The 23,286-nt window shown below is 38.3% G+C and overlaps 1 protein-coding gene across 1 annotated transcript; it reads left to right on the top strand.

Annotated features, from left to right (window-relative positions):
- The first annotated feature begins 1,834 nt into the window (after nucleotides 1-1,834).
- MED6 (mediator complex subunit 6) lies at nucleotides 1,835-23,192 on the top strand. Its single transcript, XM_008700181.2, has 8 exons — nucleotides 1,835-1,982; nucleotides 7,092-7,251; nucleotides 8,302-8,393; nucleotides 10,347-10,429; nucleotides 10,750-10,858; nucleotides 12,369-12,484; nucleotides 22,143-22,170; nucleotides 22,783-23,192. The coding sequence occupies exons 1-8, from the start codon at nucleotides 1,961-1,963 to the stop codon at nucleotides 22,911-22,913; spliced, it is 741 nt and encodes a 246-aa protein (XP_008698403.1). The 5' UTR covers nucleotides 1,835-1,960; the 3' UTR covers nucleotides 22,914-23,192.
- The last annotated feature ends 94 nt before the right edge of the window (nucleotides 23,193-23,286 follow it).

The following is a 23,286-nucleotide window of genomic DNA, read 5'->3' on the forward strand; positions in this document are numbered from 1 at the left end:
CCAAATGTCAACAGTGCAGAGGCTGGGAAACCCTAGTGTACAGATTGCCTTGTGGAGACTTCATGTACAACGTTGATATGGACATGTTAAAAAATAAATCATTATCCCTTTTTTCACCTACTCACTTGTTGTCATTCCTAATCTGATTAACGGCATCTAGTCTTATAAATCAGTATCTTGGAAATCATCTTTATTTTCTCTCTCTCCCTCATGCTCATCTGTTAGTCACTAATTCCCTTCTCATTCTATCTCCTAAATAGCTGTAATCCTTTCTCTCCCTCAGCTTCTACTGCCTTTGTATGAGTGTAGATGTCACTTAATTTGCAGTTGTCTCCTAAATGGACTCCCTGCTTTACGTCTTATAAATGCCTCCAACTCATACTCCTTGAGTATTCTAAAAAGGAAGCGCAATTGCATTTCTCCCACTGTCTACAAGATAAAGGCTGAGCTCTCAGGTCTGGCTTACGATGATTATCATGTGTTTTATTATCTGCAGATCCATGTTCTGGTGCTCTTTTTCCCAATCTCCTCTCCTAATAAAAATCTAAGAAAACAAAACCAACAAAACAAAAAGCTTAATGTTTCACACTTCTGTTTGTTGGACATGATGTTCCCCCTTTTTGGAATGCCCTCTCCACCAAGCCCGCCACCCGTCCCTCTTGAAAATTTCCTCCTGGAAAAAAATCTGTCTTTTTAAAACTCTGCTCTGGGCATGTGCATGCTTCTGTTGAAATGTGACAAAGCAACACAGTTTATTTTTATTCCACTTAGATTTTAAAAACTTGAATTTCCAGTATATGAGGTGAAAAATCACAGTAAATTCATGGTCTTCCCCCTTTGCTCCTGGGTTGTGGTTAAATTCTGGGGGAACCCTCATAATACATAAGTTTTGGAGAAGATGTAGGCACCCACACCTCATCCCTGTACACAGGGCTCCTTCAGATTTGGAGTTTCTCTTCTCGGTATCAGTGTCTTGCTTGTAGATACCCTCATCATTTTGCTTTTATGGGGCCACACTGGAGCCTGAGAATCTTTCTGAGGCTTTCTATGGCTTCCCCATACCACAGAATTATTCCCTTTGCGGGCTTGCTTCCTCCCCTAGATTACCTGGAATGCAGACACTAAATCCTTAATCAGGGACCCAGAGGTATTCCCTTTCTTTTAATCTTCGTAATATCTTACTTCAGAAACATTTCCTGTCTCTTGAAAATTTTTGTCTCAGAGGCATCTAACATTTTCTTTAATGGGTTTAGACTTTTAATGGGTTTAGTCACTTAAAAGCTAATGACTCTCAAATTGTTTCTGCTTAGTTCTGTAGCATCCCACATTTGAGGCAGGATGAAGAACAGAGTAGCTCCTAAATCTAACAGCCCTTTGTATACACCTGAGGGAGCTTTTAAAATTGCAGATGCTCCCCAGCAACTCTGCATAATCAGAATGCCTTATTGTTTTTAACGATCACAAAAGATCAAGGTCCAATTTTTGAATCTCTCAGTGGTGGGAGAGGGGCAGGACTCCGTTCAGTCTCTTTTTCCTCAAGGTCGGCAAATTTCTTTTACCCGAGTGCTTAATCGGAGCCTCTTCCCTTCCTCCTCCCCGCCCCCGCTCCCTCCTCCCCGCCCCCGCTCCCTCCTCCCCACCCTTTCCCACCTCGCAGCCTCCGTCCTCACCTCTCTGCTTCCTGTTCACCTTCCGGCCCAGCCCCGCCCCTCTCTTTCCCAGCCCCGCCTCCCCTCCCCAACCGGGCTTCTCTCCGCTTCCTCCTCCTCCCGGTCTCAGCCCCTCCTCCACGCCCCGCCCCTACCCTCCTCCCTTTTCCAGGCCTCCACCCAGGCTACGCAGTCTCCTCCCCTCCTTACGTTCCTGACCAACCCTGCGGTCCGCCGCGCGCCCCTTCCGTCGTCGGAGTTGTTACGTTTACGGCACGCCGGAAGGAGAACCTGCGAGCGCTTTTGGAATTATGGCGGCGGTTGATATCCGAGGTAACTGGCGGTGTTACTCCTTGTTTCCTGATTGGTTGGGGCCTGGTTTGGGGGTTTATAGCTCGCGGGGTCAAGATTCAGGTTCTTTTGTGATGACTCCCAAGCGTTTATGAATGGTTTCTGTGGACAACCCAAGGCTCTAATCTGGCGAAAACTTGTTTTCCCTGGCTCCTCAGGGGTCTCTTACTAAGCTTCAAGACGAAGGGGTTGGAAGAAGCTCTGGGCTTCGAGCCCTCAGACCTGCAGTATTGTTGCACACACACACACCTCCACAAGACTGGGGCTGTTCTGTCCGGGCGAAGGGACGACTTTTGGGCAGAGAGGGAGGTGGGATGACGTGATTTGGTTCATGTCCTGGGACTGCGCGTGGGAGCTGCCTTATTCCTGACCCTGCGCCCCTCGCGTCTTTGGGCATGAATCCATAAAATTTTCTTCTGTTAGATTTATTTTGAGTCAGTAATACCTTGCATCGAACACCCAGCGTTACTGAGGGCAGGGATCGGTCCTTTTTCACAGCTGAATTGTAAAGGTACCTCAGGTATTTGTTGAATCAGTGAATAAATACAGGGAGACACAGTCCCTTAGCTACTTGATCTCTGTACCAGATAGGCCGTACATTCTCTTTTCAGCACACGTACACACATCTTTGTCAGTGAATTTGGAAAAAAAAAAAAGCCTAGGAATTGTGCGCTGGGATACCAAAGAGTGAACGAAGGGCGGTTAAAACACAGCTTGAAGCGTGAGAACTTCGTTCCAAACTGTCCAGGTCTCTCCAGGTTGGGTGGAGGTGTCATGGAAGTAACCTTTTATGAGAGTGAGAAAAATTCATGAGACTGAGAGAGCGCCCATGAATATCTTTGTTTTTTTACTGTTGTGGTGGTGGCTTCCACAAAACTTCTTGCACTTGTATGAGACTCTCAACCTGTATTTCTTTCCATTTGAAACTTTGTATATTTTTCCTTAAAGGAAGTGTGAATTTTTATACCTAGTTGCAAGACCTCTCACCCCCAGCAGTTTAAAGAAAAAGGGCTTTCCTCAAAAGATGTTTAACTACAATAGTTCCTTATCGTTTTTACGTAGGGTTATTTTTGTTTGTTTATACCTGATTATTAAAGCGAAGTGTTTTGAGATGCCTTTTTCTTTATTAACCAAATTGGAGTCTAGCGCAGTTAATAGAAATATATTCTCATTTATATTTATTCAGAATGTCCAGTGATCTTCAGCATTTCTGTGCAGTGTTTTTATGTTTGTTTTTCAGTGTGAGAGTTTCAAGTGCCTAATTTCATTACTTGCTGATAGAAAGCTGTACTTAGGCTATGTTGACATGTTTCCTTGCTGCTGATTAAAAAAGAAACATTAGGTCCATCAGAGCGTTTTCAGATACTTACCTTTCACAATGTTTTACTTAGATTTGTTACCCTCATTGCAAAGGCTCTAAGGTGGGGGCATGTCGGTGTGTTAGAAGAAAAGTAAGGTCCGTGTGGCTGAAGCCGAGTGAAGAGAGGAGTTGGGAAGGAGATGAGGTCAGAGAGAGAATTGGTGACTTGATCATATAGGGATTGCAAGCCATGGTAAGGTCTTTGGCTTTTCCACTGGGTAAATTGGAGAGCCACTGGAGGGTTTTGACCAGAGGGGATGAACATAATCTGACTTACTGTTTTTAAGAATCATCTTGGCTGCTAAGAACAGTGTAGGAAGGTAAAGGTGAGATTAGGGAGACCAGTTACAAGGTCATTCCTATAATGCAAGGAAATTTGGAGGTAGCTGGGACTAGGGTGGTGGTCCGCAGTGGAGGTGGTAAGAAGTGGTTAGAGTCGGCTTGACTTAGAAGTATATTCTCTCTTTTTTTTTTTAAGATTTTATTTATTTATTCGACAGAGATAGAGCCACCCAGCGAGAGAGGGAACACAGCAGGGGGAGTGGGAGAGGAAGAAGCAGGCTCATAGCAGAGGAGCCTGATGTGGGGCTCGATCCCATAACACCAGGATCACGCCCTGAGCCGAAGGCAGACGCTTAACCGCTGTGCCACCCAGGCGCCCCAGAAGTATATTCTCTTAATGGGGCTGTGGTCACAGGTAGTCCCCAAATAGGACGGATAATATTTTATTTCTCAGCCACATACAACCCTTGTAATCTCAGTTAATCATTTTATAACTGAACATCCTTGGATTTTTGTGTATGTGTAAATCTATGACCAGTAGAGTAACTTGTCCTTGGCCTTCAATAATAAATTAATAAACATTTGCTGACTGTTTTACATCTGGTCCTGTGCAAGTTCCTGATGAGTAAAACATAGCCCCAGTTGTCTAATTCATGGGAAAGTCAAATTTCATGGGAACACATGTGTATTTCTGGGTTACAATATGAAGAGTATTAATAAAAGTATAAAAAATGCTGTGAGAACAAAGGNNATAGGGAAAGAAGCCATTATTCTGTCTTGCAAAGTAGAGAAAGGCTTTGTAGAGATACTGACATTTGAAATGAGTTCAACTTAGCCTGACAAAATTATCTTCTAAACTCACACCTTTTTGAGAATGAAAGGGATTTCTATTTTTAAAAAAGTCATAAACTGGGTTGGGGGGGAGAGGTACAAGCTAGAACAGCTTTGATTAAGCTAGAAGTAAATTTGGTCATTGTAATTTTAAAATAAATTGATTACTGGCACTGCCACCAACATCATAATTAACATTTACTTGGTTATTACAGTGTGCTAAAAGCATTTCACGTATACAATCTAGCACATAGATATAGTATCTATATAAGTACCAACCTCCTTGAAGTATTGTTTGGTATAGTGGTTAAAGTAGTGCCTGGCACAGTGTTCAGAAGTGGTGAATAATATTGTGTTTGTATTGGTCTCATAGGCCATACTTGCCTGATTTTTCCTCTTTGATTAGTTTACAAAATGGGGAAAATATGACATGACTGCTGATCAGAATACAGCTTGGTGAAGAAAATTATAGGGAAAATACACTGAACAGTCACTTGTAGCAGAAAAAATTTATAATTCCTCCTAAATTCCTAGAGTCTGATTCCATATTTAAACTCAGTACATCCAGGGACACTGGGGTGGCTCAGTCAGTTAAGCATCTGCCTTTGGTTCAGGTCATGATCCCAGGGTCCTGAGATCGAGTCCCACATCAGGGTCCTTGCTCAGTGGGGAGCCTGCTTCTCCCTCTGCCTGTTGCTCCCTCGACCCCGTACTTGTATTCTCTCTCTCTGGCAAATAAATTTTAAAAAATCATTAAAAAAAAGAAACTCAATATATCAAAGCCAAAATCATTATCGTTTCTTTACTAAATGAGTTATTGGTTCCTAAGTTCTCTGGCTTTATCATTGGTCATTCAGGAAATTGTCTGTTTTCTCCCTAAAAATGTCAGTTTCGTCCTTATCTTCCTGTGCATTGCCGTTGCCTTCCACCAGGTCCTCATCACCTATGCCCATAGCTGTTGACTCCATAATTGTTGGTAGGTAGAATCTGTAATTACATATTTATTCGTTTCTGCAGATTATTCTTCTACCTATGCTGAAATGGTCTGTAATATTGTAACTATGTAGACATAGTTTCCATTATGTGAGAAACAAACCTATAATTGTCAAATGCCTTTTTTTTTTTTTTTTAAGATTTCTTTTTATTTATTTGACAGAGAAAGCACAGGCAGGGGGAGTGGCAGAGGGCAGAGGGAGAAGCAGGCTCCTTGTGGAGCAGGGAGTCCTATGTGGGACTCGATCCCAGGATCCCGGGATCCCGGGATCATGACCTGAGCTGAAGGCAGGTGCTTAACCAACTGAAACACCCAGGCGCCCCACAAATGCTTTTATATAATTATTCCTAAGGAAATAAAAAAAATGTATAAGAAAGTTGCTTCGAACAAAACTACTTTATTAACTGAACTGTAGTGTTTAAAACTGAGAGTAATGATTATCCTTAGTTACTTTTCATTAAAAAAAAATCTGTCTTTTTCTGAAAACGTTATTTCCTGGCATGTTAGATATTTGGTTATGGCATGATATATTTATGATGAACCATCTTAATGGTCTATATTGATTATTTGATCATTCACATACTTCATCTGTTTGTTTTTTTCCTTTGTTTTACAACATACATGGTGCATTTTGGTTTTATAAAATTACTTTTTCTCATTTGATTAATTTCCCTTAGAACTGCTTGTTGCCTTGAATTAGGTCTGACTTCTTCAAAGGTGCCAGAAGCAGTTACAGTTTAGGAGAGGTTAAAGTTTTCAATTCTTCCTTTTTCAACTAGTATTAATAGGCATTTTGTTGTTCATAACTTACACCTAATGGGATTTAGTATTGTCAGTGATATGGAACATTATTGCAGTCAGTAGCCAATAAAAGCTCATTAATAAAGCTATCTAGTTCTATTCACCATGTCTTTTTTTTCTTTTTGCATTTTGAAATATTAAAGAGTTAATTCTATTGCAAAATATGAAATTGTATGGCTGTAATTAAGGGCATTCTACTTCTCACTTGCTTCATAACTTTTGCATCATTATCTCCTCTGTATTAATAGCTTCCTAACTTATTTCTGTCCCTAATTGGGAGGTCTGAAACTGGTGGCTGTGAATGTTTTCTTTGGCATGTATGTTTGAAAAATTTTGAACATATAAAAACTCAGGGTTTTCAATTTTTTGAGCAAGATTTTTCTAGATTTCAAGTCCTATAACTTCACCTAATCAAATTATTTTCTAACCATATATGTCTATATTTCTCTACTTTGTATGCGCATTCTCTCTGCTTGGAATTAATTTGCCCCTTTTTTTGGTCCATGGTAAACTTCTATTTATTTTTTAACATGTAGTACCAAAACCCACCTCCTCCTTACCCTGTGAAAAATCATTCCTGTTCCCTCAGGGAAGGTATTCTCCTTCTACTGTGCTCTGGTAACACATTTATTCATACCTTTGTTATAGCACTTACCATGTCATTGTCATTGCTTTCTTGCACACTTAGCCCTTCCATGAGATTATGTAGGTTAGGATCCATGCCATTCTTAAATTCATAGTGCCTCCTGCATTAGATGCATAATAAATATTGGATTGGTTTTTCTTTTTTCTCATCCTTTATCATTTTGTTTCTTTCTTTTAGATAATCTGCTGGGAATCTCTTGGGTTGACAGTTCCTGGATCCCCATTTTGAACAGTGGAAGTGTCCTGGATTACTTTTCAGAAAGAAGTAATCCTTTTTACGACAGGACATGTAATAATGAGGTGGTCAAAATGCAGAGGCTAACATTAGAACACTTAAAGTAAGTTATTATAAGAAGTTTTTATCTTTGCCCATTAGAGATTTTGAAATCGATGGTTCTTTCAAGCTATGATAGTGAAGTACAGAGTAGAAGTTTTGGAAGAACTGGAGTTTTTTGGGGATGTGTATACAAATTTGACATGCAAAGGAATTATCAGTAGTCACTTATAACCTAGGAAGGCTTTTCTGTATAATTTCATATATTAATATCCTGTTAAAATATAGCTCTGAGGTTTAGATGCAGATCCAATTAGAGATCTTAGCAGTGCAATTGTTCTCTACCAGGTGACCATACTTATGGTCTCTTTAACATCAAATTTAATGTCTTAAACCATAGTCTGGCTTATAATAGATTTTTCTTCGTATGACAGAATCTTAGCTTGACAATTGCAAAGTAAGGTTCTTCAGACTTTGGATGCTAAGTAATTAAAAACTTATTGGTATAACAAAAGTTTCTGAAACACTTGTGTAATACAGTTTTTCATTTGTCACCTAAACATCAGAGAGGGGTTCTTAAAATTAAATTTCTGAGGTATTTTAAATAGCTTTTAAGAGGCAAATATTTACGACTATTAAGACAACTTACGGTTGCTTTTAAACAGTCTGTCAGGTCAAAAAATTTGTCGGAGGCAGCAATAAGGTTTTTGATGTTTTCTTGTTGGATAGAATATGTAGTTGAAATATATGGTCAAGACATGCGTGGTCTTCATGTACTATGTATTTTTAGATTTTACATCTCAGGAAGCGTTGCCGTATTTTAGTTGTCTTTTTTGAAATGTGTACTTTTCAGTGTACTTTCATGATTGAAAATACTCAGATTTAAGTTTATCGTGGATTTTTGTAGAGAAACTTTGTTGTTTAAAAATCACGTCTTTATATTCTGCCTGCCTGGGAAAATAGCCAGTTTTATTGGACAGCCAGTTTTTAATATCAAACATAGGCAGTTTTAATTTGATTTACAGTGTTCTACTTTTATATAATAATCTGACTGTTCTACACAGTTGTTTGTAGGGCAGCCATAGATCTCTGGATGTCTGTGTTCTGTTTTCAGTCAGATGGTTGGAGTGGAGTATATCCTTTTACACGCTCAAGAGCCCATTCTTTTTATTATTCGGAAGCAACAGCGGCAGTCCCCTACCCAAGGTAAAAATGTAAACTTCGGCGTAATTTTCTTCTTAAAATACTATGATTTACCTAACTTTCTGAGCTGCATATTCTGCTTTTTGGATTGCGTTCTGGTTTTGGGGGTCCCCAAGACCACATACGTGTTCATTGCTTTGCTAAGAGAACTGAGCAGACTCAGCCTATGGGTATGTTAGTTATACCTAAGGTTTGTTATGGCAGCACAATAAGGATCCACAGACAGATCAATAAGGAAAAAAGCCATATCAAGTGGGATCTGTAGGAATCCATGTATAAGCTTCCTTTGCTTTCCCTTCTGCAAGGGGCTACACCAAGTGCATCCTTCCTCTGGCAGCCCCCGCACACATATCATATGTCTGCTTAGGAAAGTCCTTTTGATACTCAAAGTTCAGAATTTTTTTTGAGGGGTAATCCTGTGGACATCCTTTGCCTGCCAAAATTTCAGACTCTCAGAAGGAAATGAGGTTTCCACTGTAATCATATCATTTGTACAAATTGTCTAGGCACAGTAATACAGCAGGCATAAATTTACTACTTAGGAAATGTTTCAAAAGCCCAGTTATACTAGTCACATGCTTGGAGACCAGGAGTCTTCCGAGGTGCTCAAGGACAACTCTCCAAGCACTAACAAAGTAGTAACTCACTACATTGAAGCCGCCTCTTTTGTGAGGATAGTTTTTGGGAACCTCGAGCATCCTACGTAACTTCTCTCAAGCCACTGAGTCTAATTCTTTTAAAAAATGCATGGTAGATGCAGTTGCACTAAATTCATAGAGGAGCAATTAAAAATCCTCATTGAGGGGTGCCTGGGTGGCTCAGTCATTAAGCGTCTGCCTTCGGCTCAGGGCGTGATCCCGGGGACCTGGGATCGAGCCCTGCGCCCTGCATCGGGTTCCCTGCTCAGTGGGAGGACTGCTTCTTCCTCTCCCACTCCTCCTGCTTGTGTTCCCTCTCTCGCTGCCTCTCTCTCTGTCAAATAAATAAAATCTTAAAAAATAAAAATAAAAAAAATCCTCATTGACACATTCAACCGAAATTCTTACCTACCTTATATTACCAAACATAAACTTGCTTTAGAAATCACACTGAAGAGTATAGAATTCAGATTCGACTTTGAATCAGCGAGCTAGTTCCTATTCCGGAGATGACCAGCTCCATCTCCTCATTAGATAATCTCATCAAGACATTTAGGAAAAACCTTCACCCTGGTATTGATTTCAGAGAATGCCTTGCTAAAGAAGTTGTGGTTCCAGAGTTAAGAATCCACATTTAATTTCAAAATCTAATGATCTAAAATCCCTTCCCAGCAGAAAAAAAGAACCTTAGAACAAAGGCAAGACCAGGAACAAGATTTCCATGATGAGAGGGTTCAAGGTATGGAAGTGACAAAGGTGGTACCAGCTTCACTAGCAGCTGTTTTATTCCTTAGGACCCAGGAATGGGATACGTTGGCAAGTTCGGTGCATCTGATATATTCACCATAAGCCCTAAGTCTCTCACTCTGAGGTTTTACTCCCCGAAGTGTAGGTGACTAAAAGCAGCGTTGGATCACTTGGGAACTTACTAGAAATGCACTGTCCCTACTGAGTAAGAATCTGACTTTAACAAGATACTTAGGTGATTCAGATGCACATTCGCATTTGAGAAGCACTGCTTTAGTTGGCAAACTGTTTCTGTGACGGTCTAGAGAGTAAATATTTTAGGCTTTGTGGGCCTTAGGGTGTCTGTAACAGCTACTCAACTAGTGTCATAGCAGCTTTAGATAATAATATAAAAGAATGAGTATGGCTGTTTTCCAGTATAAATTTATTTACAAAAATAGGAATTGCCAAACCCTGCCTTAAGCTTTAACATGGGAAAATAACAAATTTTAGTCATTCTTTTTATGAGAATCTATTTAGCAGTTTGTGTGCGTAGCTATAATCATGAATGTTTGTATTTTCACTGCTTTAGTTATCCCACTGGCTGATTACTATATCATTGCTGGAGTGATCTATCAAGCACCAGACTTGGGGTCAGTTATAAACTCTAGGGTGGTAAGTATTTCACATTCTTGAAACACTAAACAAAACTTTTAATTGAGCTACCTTGTTTCCAAGAATCAGACAGAAGCTTTTCTCCCTGTGTATGTTGGCATGAAGAGTTGACTACGAGAATGTCTCGAACATTGGTTTCTATGGGCCAAGTCCATGTTAAAAGTATACATCACAGCCCCAGCTCTATAGCTATTCAAGTTCTAAAAAAACCAAAATGAAACAGAAAATTACTGTCTTTGCATATGTAATATTGTGAGTATTTACTTTGGAGATTTTAGTTGATGTAATGAGACATTCAGAATTTGTTTTCTTTTTACAAGCTTACTGCAGTGCATGGCATTCAGTCAGCTTTTGATGAAGCTATGTCATACTGTCGATATCATCCTTCCAAAGGGTATTGGTGGCACTTCAAAGATCATGAAGAACAAGGTGGGTAGAACACCTAGACCACCTAAGAACACTTTTTGGTATTCTGAGAATGAAGCTGTTTTCTATAGGAAAAAAACTATTGATTTAGAAAGAAGACTTCATAGAATGATATTTTTGTAGCTGTGATTCATGTAACTAGATGTGGTAATACTAGCTTTCCCATAGGAACAGGTAGAAATTTTAATTTGTAGGTAACTGGTAATCTTTGGTAAGTTGAGTCAAGGTTTTAAAATACTTGGAACATATAGAGGATATCAGTGATGAGAAATGAGTCATGATGATGTATGTATCCTGCTTACCTAACTGTTGAGTCATCTTGAAATCTGGAACCTGAATCTCCCATCTTCAAAGTAGGGGATATGCTTTTATAGCCCTATCTCCAGATGACCAGTCTGTTTTCTCATCTTTCCATGTTATTACCTGCTGTGATGCGAGGTCCCCTGGTTTTCATAGATGCTAGTCTCCTGCTTCTGCACCATATTTTACAGTAGAAGTGCTCTAGAAATGTGTCTATAGCAGTATACCTATATTTTGAATTTCCTTCTCTGAGAAATAGCAACTCAATAAATTACTGAGGGAAAAGTAGCCTTTGAATAGAATTCAGACTTGTGGAATGAATGGTCTTTCAGATATAGTTATATTTATTCTTAATAGGTACAGGCAGCAACATTTGACATAGGAAAGTCTGCATCTGTTGAATAAACTTCTTTCAAGAGCTGTTTGCCCTATTCTAATGAAATGTTTGGAATAAAACTTAAACTGGCAACTCTTCATTTATAGATAGTCCCCCAGTACAGCTCCCTTCTGGGGAAAGTTCCACACGTGATTAATTTCAGAATTTCTCTTGCAAGTTCTTTTCTTTCTTATCTTTATGATCTGCTGTTGTTTGGTTTGTCCTGTTTTTTTCGGTGAATTATAGTCTTCATAATCGAGTATGATAACTTGAGCTTATGAACATTGCATTTCCATTTGTACCTATTAGGTTTTGTGGGAAGACCATTTAATACACTTAAAACATACACAAGATAATTTCAAATCCATAATCTGGATTGTGATTTAGGTAATTATGGAAAATGTTAGCCTTAAAATTCTTAATGTCTGTCTATGCTTACATACGAAAACTGAAGTATCTTTAAAAGACTTAATCAGTTTTTAAAATGTTAACTTCATTTAAGAGGGAAGAGTTAAGAACACTGGTTCCTATTTGTTGTGTTTAATTTATTTTGGGGGATAATCTTTGGAATAGTAGCCATTAAAAATAATGATGTTTATGTGCTATGGTGAGCACTGTGAATTGTGTAAGACTGATGAATCACAGACCTATACCCCTGAACCAAATAATATGTTATATGTTAATAATAATAATAATAGTAATAGTAATAAATAAAACCTAGGACTTGCTAAAAAAAATAATGATGTTTGAGTATATTCATGGTGGACAAAGATTTGTAAAATGTAAGCCACCAAACTAATTAGGCAGTGTTTTGATTTGGACTTCATATTTTAATAGATAAAGTCAAACCTAAAGCCAAAAGGAAAGAAGAACCAAGCTCTATTTTTCAGAGACAACGTGTGGATGCTTTACTCCTAGACCTTAGACAGAAATTTCCACCTAAATTTGTGCAGGTAATGAGAATGCATGTGGTTAATTTTGATTTGACACTTTTTCCTGGAATATTTATTTTTAATTGAGAACTGATGCAGTTGTGACCTAAAAATAGTGACTTTCCTCATTAGTTAAAAATGGTCTCTGGGGGAAAAAAGGGTCTCTGAATCAAAGGAAAGGTTTTCAAAGACTTAATGGAGGCAGTGGGTAAAGGGAATGGAATTAACACTGTTCTGTGCTTTTAAGTTTATTTTCTGTTTGAATCTTCAGAAACTAAGGACTGCTTATATATCACATTCTCATTCCAAAGTTGCTGCAAGTGTCATAGATGGTAACTAACTAAACTAGAATCTGAAACTCATGCTATTTTTACTCTGTATGCTGCCTTTCAGCCTGGTGTAGTAGATATCTAAGTCCTTAAATGATAGACTAGTTAAAACTTTTGTAACAAGTGGCGCTTGGCTGGCTAAATTGGTAGAGCATGTGACTCTTGATCTTGGTGTTGTGAGTTTGAGCCCCATGTTGGGTGTAGAGATTATAAGTAAACTTAAGAAACAGAAAACTTTTGTAACAAAAAGAACACTTCGAGGTAGAGGGTTTGGCATAATAAATGGAGGAGTAATACATAGAGTTACATCATATTGATGATTAAGTTATATGAATTCTATTACGTTATTTAGCGTAATAGCAATGACGAATCCACCTGCCATTCTGCTAAGTGAGCTTTTGAAGTGAAGTAGGTACGAGACGGAATATGTGAATATGTTATTCTCCTGGTTAGTCTCAGTTGATACAGACATCTACAGGGCCTTGTACACACCAGGTCATATATACTGTTTTTCTTTTGAGGGGGACTAAGATTTTCAGGTTGGTTTTAGATTAAATGAGATTTTTCACACTTTAAGATGACTTTAGAACAGGGCTTCCCTTCCCCTTTCCCTGACTCCACTGTGTGCTATTGGAATGGTCATGTGGTGACAGGAGTGGAGGACAGAATGGAATGTGGGACAGGAAAGTCAATTTAGAGAACTCTCATGAATTGCATTTGAAGATAAAATAGTGTCTGTTGAATAAATAAAGAAATTATAGTGTGTATAGGGATATGAATAACCATGACAGTATAGGAGGTTTGGTGTGGTTGACCATTCAGCCAGTACATAGTATATATGAGGGAGGCTGGGGTATGAAAGACCTGCACAGTACAGTAGCCATTAGGCACATGTGACTATTGAACAGTTGAAACACAGCCTGTGTAAATTGAGCTGTGATGTAAGTATAAAATGCATACTGGGTTCAAAGAGTTGAGGGATGGGGTACGGAGTAAAAAGATGTAAGTACCAGGTTGCATTTGTGGCTTACATGTTTCTTTTGGACAGTTCTGATGTAGAAAATGGGAACAGAACACACAAAACCAGAAATATGAAAGAGCATTAATGGACATATTAATGTTCACATTAATTAATGGACATACTCATAATAATGGACAGATTTCTCAGAAACCAGAAATCTTTAGTTTGTTGTTCTTTTTCTAGTTCCTTGAGCTGTAAACTTAAGATTGCTTGGAGAGCTTTCTTCCTTTTTAATGTAGGCATTTATTACTATAAACTTTACTCTTAGTACTGCTCTTTTTGCACCCCATAAGTTTTGGTATGTTGTGTTTTCATTTTTAATTCTTTCCAGATAATTTCTGGTTTACTTTTTGATTTTTTCTTTGAACCATTTGTTGTTCAGCAGTGTATTGTTTAATTTTCACATATAAGTTAGCAAAAAGAAAGAAATGAAAAAGATAAGAGCAAAAACAAATGAATAGAGACTAGAAAAACTCTAGAAAAAAATGAAACTAAGAGTTGGTGTTTTGTAAAGATAAAATTGACAAACTTTTAACTAGACTAACAGACTCAAATCAAATTAGAAATAAAAGAGGAGACAGAAACGAAAGGATCATTAAGAGACTGTATATAAACAATAATATGCTGGCAAATTGGAAAACCTTAAAAAAACCTGGAAAACCTATAAGAAATTCCTAGAAATGTACAACCTACCAACTCAGAGGCATGAAGAAACAGAAAATCTGGACAGACCAAAAATGAGTAGGATGTTTAAATTAGTAATCACAAACCTCTCCACAAAGAAAAGTCTAGGACCAGAAGACTTCATAGGTGAATTCTACCAAACATTTGAAGAGAATTAACACCAGTCCTTCTCAAACTCTTTCAAAAATTGAAGAGGAAGGAAACATTTTCAAATTCATTGTATGAGGGCAGCATTTATCTGATACCAAAGACAGACAGAGACACTACAAGAAAAGAAAACTACGTTCAGTATCCATGATGAAAACAGATGCAAAAATCCTCGACGAAATACTAGCAGACTGAATTAAACAGCACGTTAAGAGAATCATACACCATGATCAAGTGGGATTTATCCCTGGAATGCAAGGATGATACAACATACTGAAATCAATCTTGATGGTATACTGATAACTGATGATTATCAGAACAAAGGTTAAAAATCACACAAGCATCTCAGTAGGTGCAGAATAAGCATGTGACAAAATTCAACACCCTTTTATGATAAAAACCATTCAACAAACTTGATACGAAAAGAATATGCCTCAACATAATGAAGACCATATATGATAAACCCACAGCTAACATACTCAGTGGTTGAAAAACAGTTTTTCCTCTAAGATCAGAAACAAGACAAGGATACCCACTTTGCACAGTTCTATTCAACATAGTACTGGAAGTTCTTCCAAAGAATTTAAGCAAGAAAAAGAAAGAAAAGGCATTCAAATAGGAAAAGAAGTAAAATTGTCTCTTTACACGATCCCTGACATGATCTTATACATACTGAACCCTAAAGATTCCACTAAAAAGCTGTTAGAACTAACCAACAAATTCAGAAAAGTTTCAGGCTGGAGAATCACTAAAAAATCAGTTGCATTTCTATACACTAACAATGAACTGAGAAGGAAATTAAGAAAGCAATTCCATTAACAATAGCATTAAAGAATACTTAGTAGTAAACTTTGTTTTCAGCTTTATTGAGATATAACTGGTGTACAGCATTATGTATGTTTAAGGTATACAGTGCGTTGACTTGATACACTTATGTATTGCAAAACGATGACCGTAGCATTAGCTAACACCTCCATCATGTCACGTAATTACCATTTCTTTACTGTGGTGAGATCATTTAAGGTTCACTCTCTTAGCAACTTCTGAGTATATAATACAGTATTATTAACTATAACCACCAAGCTGTAATTGGATCCCCAGAACTTATTCATGTTTTCACTGGAGATTTATACCCTTTGACCAACACCTTCCCATTTCCCCTGCCAACCACTCAAGCCACTGATAATCATCATGTTACTCTCTATGAATTTGGCCTTTTTAGATTCCACGTATAAGTGATACATAGAATATTTCGCGTTCTCTTTCTGACTTATTTCACTTAGCATAATGCCCTCAAGATTAATCTTTTTTTCTGCAAATGGCAGTATTTCCTACTTTCTGATGGCTGAGTAATATTCAGTTTCATACCACATTTTATCCATTCATTTTTTGACAGATTGTAGGTTGTTTCTGTATCTTAGCTATTGTTGAGTAATGCTGCAGGAAACGTGGGAATGCAGTTATCTCCAATATCCTGTTTTCATTTTCTTTGGATATATACTCATAAGTGGGCTTGCTGGATCATGTATTTCTATTTTTAATTTTTTGGGACTCCTCTGTATTGCTTTCCATACTGGCTGTACCAGTTTATATTCCTACCAACAGTGTATCAGGGTTCCCTCTTCACATCCTCGCCAACACTTGTAACCTCTTGTCTTTTTGATGATAGTCATTCTGATAGGTGTGAAGGGATATCTCATTCTGGTTTTGATTTGCATTTCCCTGATGATTAGAATGTTGAGCACCTTTTAATGCTACTTGTTAGCCAATTGTATGTCTTTGGAAAAATACTCAGTTCCTCTTCCCTTTTTTTTTTTTTTTTAAGATTTTATTTATTTATCTGTCAGAGAGAGAGCACAAGCAGGGGGAGCAGCAGGCAGAGGGAGAAGCAGGTTCCCCGCTGAGCAAGGAGCCTGATGCAGGACTCGATCCCATGACCCTGGGATCATGACCTGAGCCAAAGGCTGATGCTTAACTGACTGAGCCACCCAGGCATACCTCCTCTGCCCATTTTTTAATTGAGTTGTTTGGGGTTTTTGTTTTGTTTTGCTGTTGAGTTGTAGGAGTTCTTTATATGTATTTTGGATGTTAACCCCTTATCAGATACAGGATTTGCAAATATTTTCTCCCATTCTGTAGGTTGTCTTTTCATTTTGTTGATGGTTTCCTTTGCTGTACAGAAGCTTCTTAGTTTGGGGGCGCCTCGGTGGCACAACAGTTAAGCGTCTGCCTTCGGCTCAGGGCGTGATCCTGGCGTTATGGGATCGAGCCCCACATCAGGCTCCTCCGCTATGAGTCTGCTTCTTCCTCTCCCACTCCCCCTGCTTGTGTTCCCTCTCTCGCTGGCTGTCTCTATCTCTGTCGAATAAATAAATAAAATCTTTAAAAAAAAAAAAAAAGCTTCTTAGTTTGATGTAGTCCCACTTGTTTATTTTTGGTTTTGATGTGTTTGCTTTTGGTGTCAAATCCAAAAAATTACCTCCAAGATTGATGTCAAGGAGCTTATGGCCTATGTTTTCTTCTAGAGTTTTGTGGTTTGAGGTCTCATGTTCATGTTTTTAATCCATTTTGAGTTCATCTTTATGTATGGTGTAAGATACTGGTCTAGTTTTATTCTTTTGCATGTGGCTGCCCAGTCTTCCCAACACCATTTATTGAAGCCTAGGTCAAAGAGGTTGCTGCCTGTATTCTCCTCTAGGAGTTTGATGGATTCCTGTCTCACATTTAGGTCTTCCATCCATTTTGAGTTTATTTTTGTGTATGGTATAAGAAAGTGGTCCAGTTTCATTGTTCTGCATGTGGCTGTCCAGTTTTCCCAACACCGTTTGTTGAAGAGACTGTCCTTTTTCCATTGGATATTCTTTACTGCTTTGTCAAAGATTAGTTGACCAGGGAGTTGAGGGTCCATTTCTGGGTTCTCTATTCTGTTCCATTATCTCTGTGTCTGTTTTGTGTCAGCACTATACTGTCTTGATGATTACAACTTTGTAATACAGCTTGAAGTTTGGAATTGTGATGCTTCCACAATTTTTTTTTTAATAATTTTTTATTATGTTATGTTAGTCACCATACAGTACATCCTTAGTTTTTGATGTAGTGTTCCATGATTCATTATTTGTGTATTTGTGTATAACACCGAGTGCTCCATGCAATATGTGCCCTCCTTAATACCCATCACCGGCCTATCCCAATCCCCCATCCTCCTCCCCTCTGAAGCCCTCAGTTTGTTTCCTTTTTCAACATTCTTTGGCTATGCCGGGTCTTTTCTGGTTCCATCCAAATTTTAGGATTGTTTGTTCCAGCTCTGTGAAAAATGTTGATGGTATTTTGATAGGCACTGAATGTGTAGATTACTCTGGGTAACATAGACATTCTAACAATATTTGTTCTTCCAATCCATGAGCATGGAATGTATTTCTATTTCTTTGTGTTTTCCTCAATTTCTTTCATATGTGTTCTATAATTTTTAGAGCACAGATCCTTTACCTCTTCGGTTAGGTTTATTCCTAGGTACCTTACGGTTTTTGGTGCAATTGTAAATGGGATCGACATCTTAATTTCTCTTTTCTTTTGTCTCATTGTTAGTGTATAGAAATGCAGCTGACTTCTGTGGATTGATTTCATATCCTGTGACTTTGCTGAATCCCTATATGAGTTCTAGCAATTTTGGGGTGGAGCCTGTTGGGTTTTCTACATAGAGTATCATGTTGTCTGCGAAGAGTGAGAGTTTGACTTCTTTGCCGATTTGGATCAGGCTTAGTTTTAGACTTGGTTTTCATTGATAACCAAAATTTAGAATATAGAAAAAGAAAGATTGTGACTTAAATATTAGTGGCTTAAATATTTGTTGTTAAGGGTTCTATTTTCATTGACCATTCTCCAGAATATCAGTAACTTACTGCTGTGTTTGGGTTCTGAGGTATTCCAGCTGAATGACCTCTTTTTTTCTGGCTAGGACTCCTGCCTGAAATCCCACATGCTTTTCTATCCTGATGAGCTAGGCTGGACAATGTAGAAAACTTCCGACTCTCTTGAATCTTAAAACAAAAACACTTTGCTTTATAGAAAGTTACAGAAATTTAAAATAGCATATGAAAGTAAAGAGAATAATTAAAAACAAAACCCCATGTACCTGTCACCTAGCTTCAGCAATCAAACGTGGCCAGTCTTGTTTTATATCTTCTTTCTCTACTTCCTCCCGATTATTTTGAAGCAGGTTGTAGAGTCCATATCATTTCAGTGGCGTTTTTTTACATTTTTCTTTTTATTTATTTATTTTTAAAGATTTATTTATTTTAGAGAGAGAGGGCACGCATTCACATATGAAAGGGAGGAGGGGCAGAGGGAAAGGGAGAGAATCTCAAGCAGAGTACCCACCGAGTGTGGAGGCTGATGGAGGCTGACGCAGGGCTTGATCTCCCGACCCATGAGATCCCTACCTGAGTTGAAACCAAGAGTGGGACACTCAACTGCCTGAGCTATCCAGGCGCCCCCATTTTTGTTTTAAAGGTTTAGCTGTAATCCTACTTCAGTTGTCATTTTCTAGAACCCCACCTATCTTTTAACCATCCAAGGGCCAAAGCCAGCTCCCAAAGAGAGTATCCAACTCTATGTAACAGAACTAGGAGAAAGATGGCTTTTTCTAGAATTGTTAATCCCTCTGCTCTTTCTACCTAAAACATTTCTCCTCAGATCTAGAGAGGAACATAGATTCTTGGTTTACTTGAAGTCTTCTATGAACTCCCTTTTTACCCATTGTGTCTCCCAGAACTATTTGTAGCTCAGGACTTAACCATTGTATTTGACAGTTGAGCTTCTGGGTTGCCCCTATGAGAAGTGCTCAGGAGAATATTAGAAAAGTTCTGCCTGCTTCCTTGGAATTCCTTTATCCATATTTTAATTCTCGTTACTACTGAAAGTTAACACTGATACTGGTGTGTTGGGAGTTCAGGGCCTTTTACCATGAATGTTTTTTCAGTGCTGTTTTCAGAAGCTGCTAGAACACCATAGTATTCAGCTAGGTTTATCTCAAGGTTACTGATGAAATTTTGTCAGAAAGTTGCCCCATTCTGTTTTCCTATCTGAAACCATATCCTACTAGTTTGTCTGACACTATTCACTAGAAAAGATGAGAGAGTGTATTGGGTACATAATAACATTATTCAAATGTCCAGATACATTCCAGTGTCCATTATAGTTCAGATGGTTCTGGTGCTAGCAGTAGAAACCATATCCTACTAGTTTGTCTGACACTATTCACTAGAAAAGATGAGGGAGTGGATTGGGTACATAATAACATTATTCAAATGTCCAGATACATTCCAGTGTCCATTATAGTTCAGATGGTTCTAGTGCTAGCAGTAGAAGAGAACCCCCTCTCAATTTCTCAATTCCTCACTTCCTCAGTTATGCCATGTATTTCCTCTCCTGTTACAAAGTAAGAAAAACTCTTTGTTCCCTCAGATTATTTTAGACATGTTTAAATCCTAATACATTCGTAAGATGTGTGATAGTGTGGCTATGTTGCAAGTTTCCACGAGCACCCTCGTGTTTGGAGATTTGCTTAAAGGATTTATTAAAAAATAAATCCCACTGGATTTATTACAATGACATAGTAAGGATATACAGCCAGATTTAAGGTAGAAGACAAGTAGAGTTCAGAGGGGCCCGTGTGCAGGCTTCCTTATATCCTCTCTTTCCCATTAGGGATTACACAAAGTGCATTTTTCTTTCAACAATGAAATTGAGGCAACATGTATGTGGTATTTTTGCTCAAGGAAGTCCATTAAAGAGACTTGGTGCCCATGTTTTTTTGGGTAGAGGGGAAGGAGTTCATCATGTAGGTACTCTGTCTAGCTCATACCAAAATTCACATTCCTGGAAGGGAAGTAAATGTCAAGCCTAAACAACATTGTACAGTCTACAAACAGTGAGACACCACTATCAGGGAATGATGGGAACATTCCAAAATTCCTAGTCATCAGCAGGTTCACTGTCATCAGCAAGGGCCAGCCTTGCAAGCTGGCTTTTCTAAGGATAACAGCCTCAGGCTTTCTATGTTAATCTTTTCTGTACAACGGATAATAATATGGAGCTCAGTTTTCATCTTACTAAATGTAACTTCCTTGAACTTGCAGTTGAAACAGGCTAGTAGGCAGTCGTAGCATGAATCTGGAACATGTGATATCAGGAAATTTTGTAGTCTTTAGTTATAGGAATAGATGAGAAAGCTTAGGGAGGCCATGTAAATTCAGAAAATGCCTGGAAACATTAACCTTAAAAATGAAGAGAACATTTTTCTTCTGATGTGTATTTATGTGTGCATTTATAGGAAAAGGAATCATGAGTTTGAAGGAGATAGATGGGAGGGGAATTGGAGTGTTGACATCCTTTTTTTAAAAACGTAGAATATAGAGTCATTGGCTGCAAGTGAAGGGTAGGTTGTGAGCCTTGAGGAGGGAGGAGGGGGAAAGTGTTTTAAAGCATTTAAGTTGGGTAATAGGAAAAGGGAGATGACAGTGTAATCAAATAAAAGAACTGCTGTACAGAATGGAGGATCTGACCTTGTTCCTGACTCGTAATATCCCTATCATTTTTTTACTGAAGTTTGATTAAAAAAAAAAAATTTTTTTTTTAAGGATTTTATTTATTTGAGAGAGAGCGAGAGAGCGCATGAGCTGGTGGGAAGGGCAGACGGAGAGCGAGGAGCAGACTCCCCACTGAGCAGGCCCCATGCTTACCCGACCAAGCCACGCAGGCACCCCTGTAGTTTGATTTTTAATAGTACTCTTGTCAGAAGCCTTATATTCATAGAAAAATACCTTTTTCCTCTTTGCTACCCATACCTGCCATCTTTGTAAGTTGGGGTGTTCATCTGTATTTTATTCTGCTTTCTTCAAGCTCATATCCCCTAAACAAATATGCCTCTGGAGTCTTGAAAGACTCCATTGTTCTCTCCCATTGGATCCTACTTAGCTACTTTTTGTGAAACATTATAGCATGGGTGCAGAGACAGAGGGCTCTGTAGATAGATGTTCAAGAGAGGATTGTTTATGTTTGACTCTTTTGTTCTAGTTTTAGTTTTGTGTCTTTTCTGGAACAAGGGGATAAGTAGAGAAAATGATAAATTTACTTTTTATGGTACGTGAATAGTAGTTCCTCTTTATGGAGTCATTTATTAAAAAAAATTTTTTATTATGTTTATCACCATACAGTACATTATTAGTTTTTGATGTAGTGTCCCATGATTCATTGTTTGCGTATAACACCCACTGCTCCATGCAATACGTGCCCTCCTTAATACCCATCACCAGCCTAGCCCAATCCTCCACCCCCCTCCCGTCTGAAACCCTCAGTTTGTTTTCCAGAGTCCATGGTGGAGTCATTTTTGATATAATTTGAATGAAGGTGTAATTTTAATAAGAATTATGAAGTCAAGAAGAAGAAAACTTTGCTGACCTCCCCTGTTTTCTCCCCCCCCCTTTTTTTTTAATTATAGCAAAAGTCTGGAGAAAAGCCTGTCCCAGGTATGATTCCTGATATTCTTACGAAACTTGAAATAAAACCAGTCTGTTTAACTCAGTAACAACTATAGCACATAAGATGAGCTGTGGTCCTTTTGTCCTTCTAGACTCTCATGGTAATTTGTTACTCCTAATTTTGAGATCTCTTGAACTGCCAAAAGATGGTGCTTTTGTTTTGTGGTAGTGATACGAGTATTTAAAAGATCAGTTGGAGTGGGAAGAGTAAGTATTGAGGAGATGTGGAGAAGCCAAGGTGATTTGAGTTTGTTTTTAGTTCAGATCTCAGTGTGAAAGGAGGTGTTCTGTTTCATCATTGAAAATAGGTATTGAAGTATCTGTTCAGCCTGGGAGAGACTATGTATCTTGTTTATGGGTAGTGTCTTATTTAAATGACACGTGTTTTTCTCCATGATCACAAATTTGCCTGGGTTATCAGGTTTTTAGGTTTGTAAATAGGTTCTTATATATCTGCCTGATAAAACAGCTAAATTTAGAACTTGAGATAGGCAGTTCTAAATGAATTTGAGCCTAAACTAGTCACATTACTGTTGTCTAAATTGATCTCATCCCTCCGCCTTCCTCTCCCTCCAAAAAATATTTGCTTTTGATGTCTAGTGGATCAGACAAAGAAAGAGGCAGAACCTATACCAGAAACTGTAAAATCTGAGGAGAAGGAGACCACAAAGAACGTCCAACAGATAGTGAGCACCAAAGGCCCCCCTGAAAAACGAATGAGACTTCAGTGAGCAATGGATAGGAGAGAAGCTTGCAAGACTCCTCTTGCACATTATTGATACCTCATTACTGTGACAGACTCTTGAACTTTAAAATTCTTTGTCACAACCCTTCCATTTGTATGAATGTGCTTGTTCTTTAAAAAAAAGATGTAAGGATCCTCATGCTTTTGATATGAATATTTTTTATGTATGTTTTGTAACCTTTCCCCTATCGGACTTGAGAAGCTTCCTTACTCAAATGTATACTGCTTACATCTAAAAACAAAATAAAGGTATTTGTATAAATCACTTTCTCATGACTTTCCCTTTATTTCTCTCGCTGAAATGTTTCCAGATGCACTTTGTAAACATAAAAGATCAATGTGAAGGTAGTAACTAAACT

This window comes from Ursus maritimus, unplaced genomic scaffold (assembly GCF_017311325.1).
Source record: "Ursus maritimus isolate PB19 unplaced genomic scaffold, ASM1731132v1 scaffold_25, whole genome shotgun sequence".
Classification (NCBI taxonomy): Eukaryota; Metazoa; Chordata; class Mammalia; order Carnivora; family Ursidae; genus Ursus; species Ursus maritimus.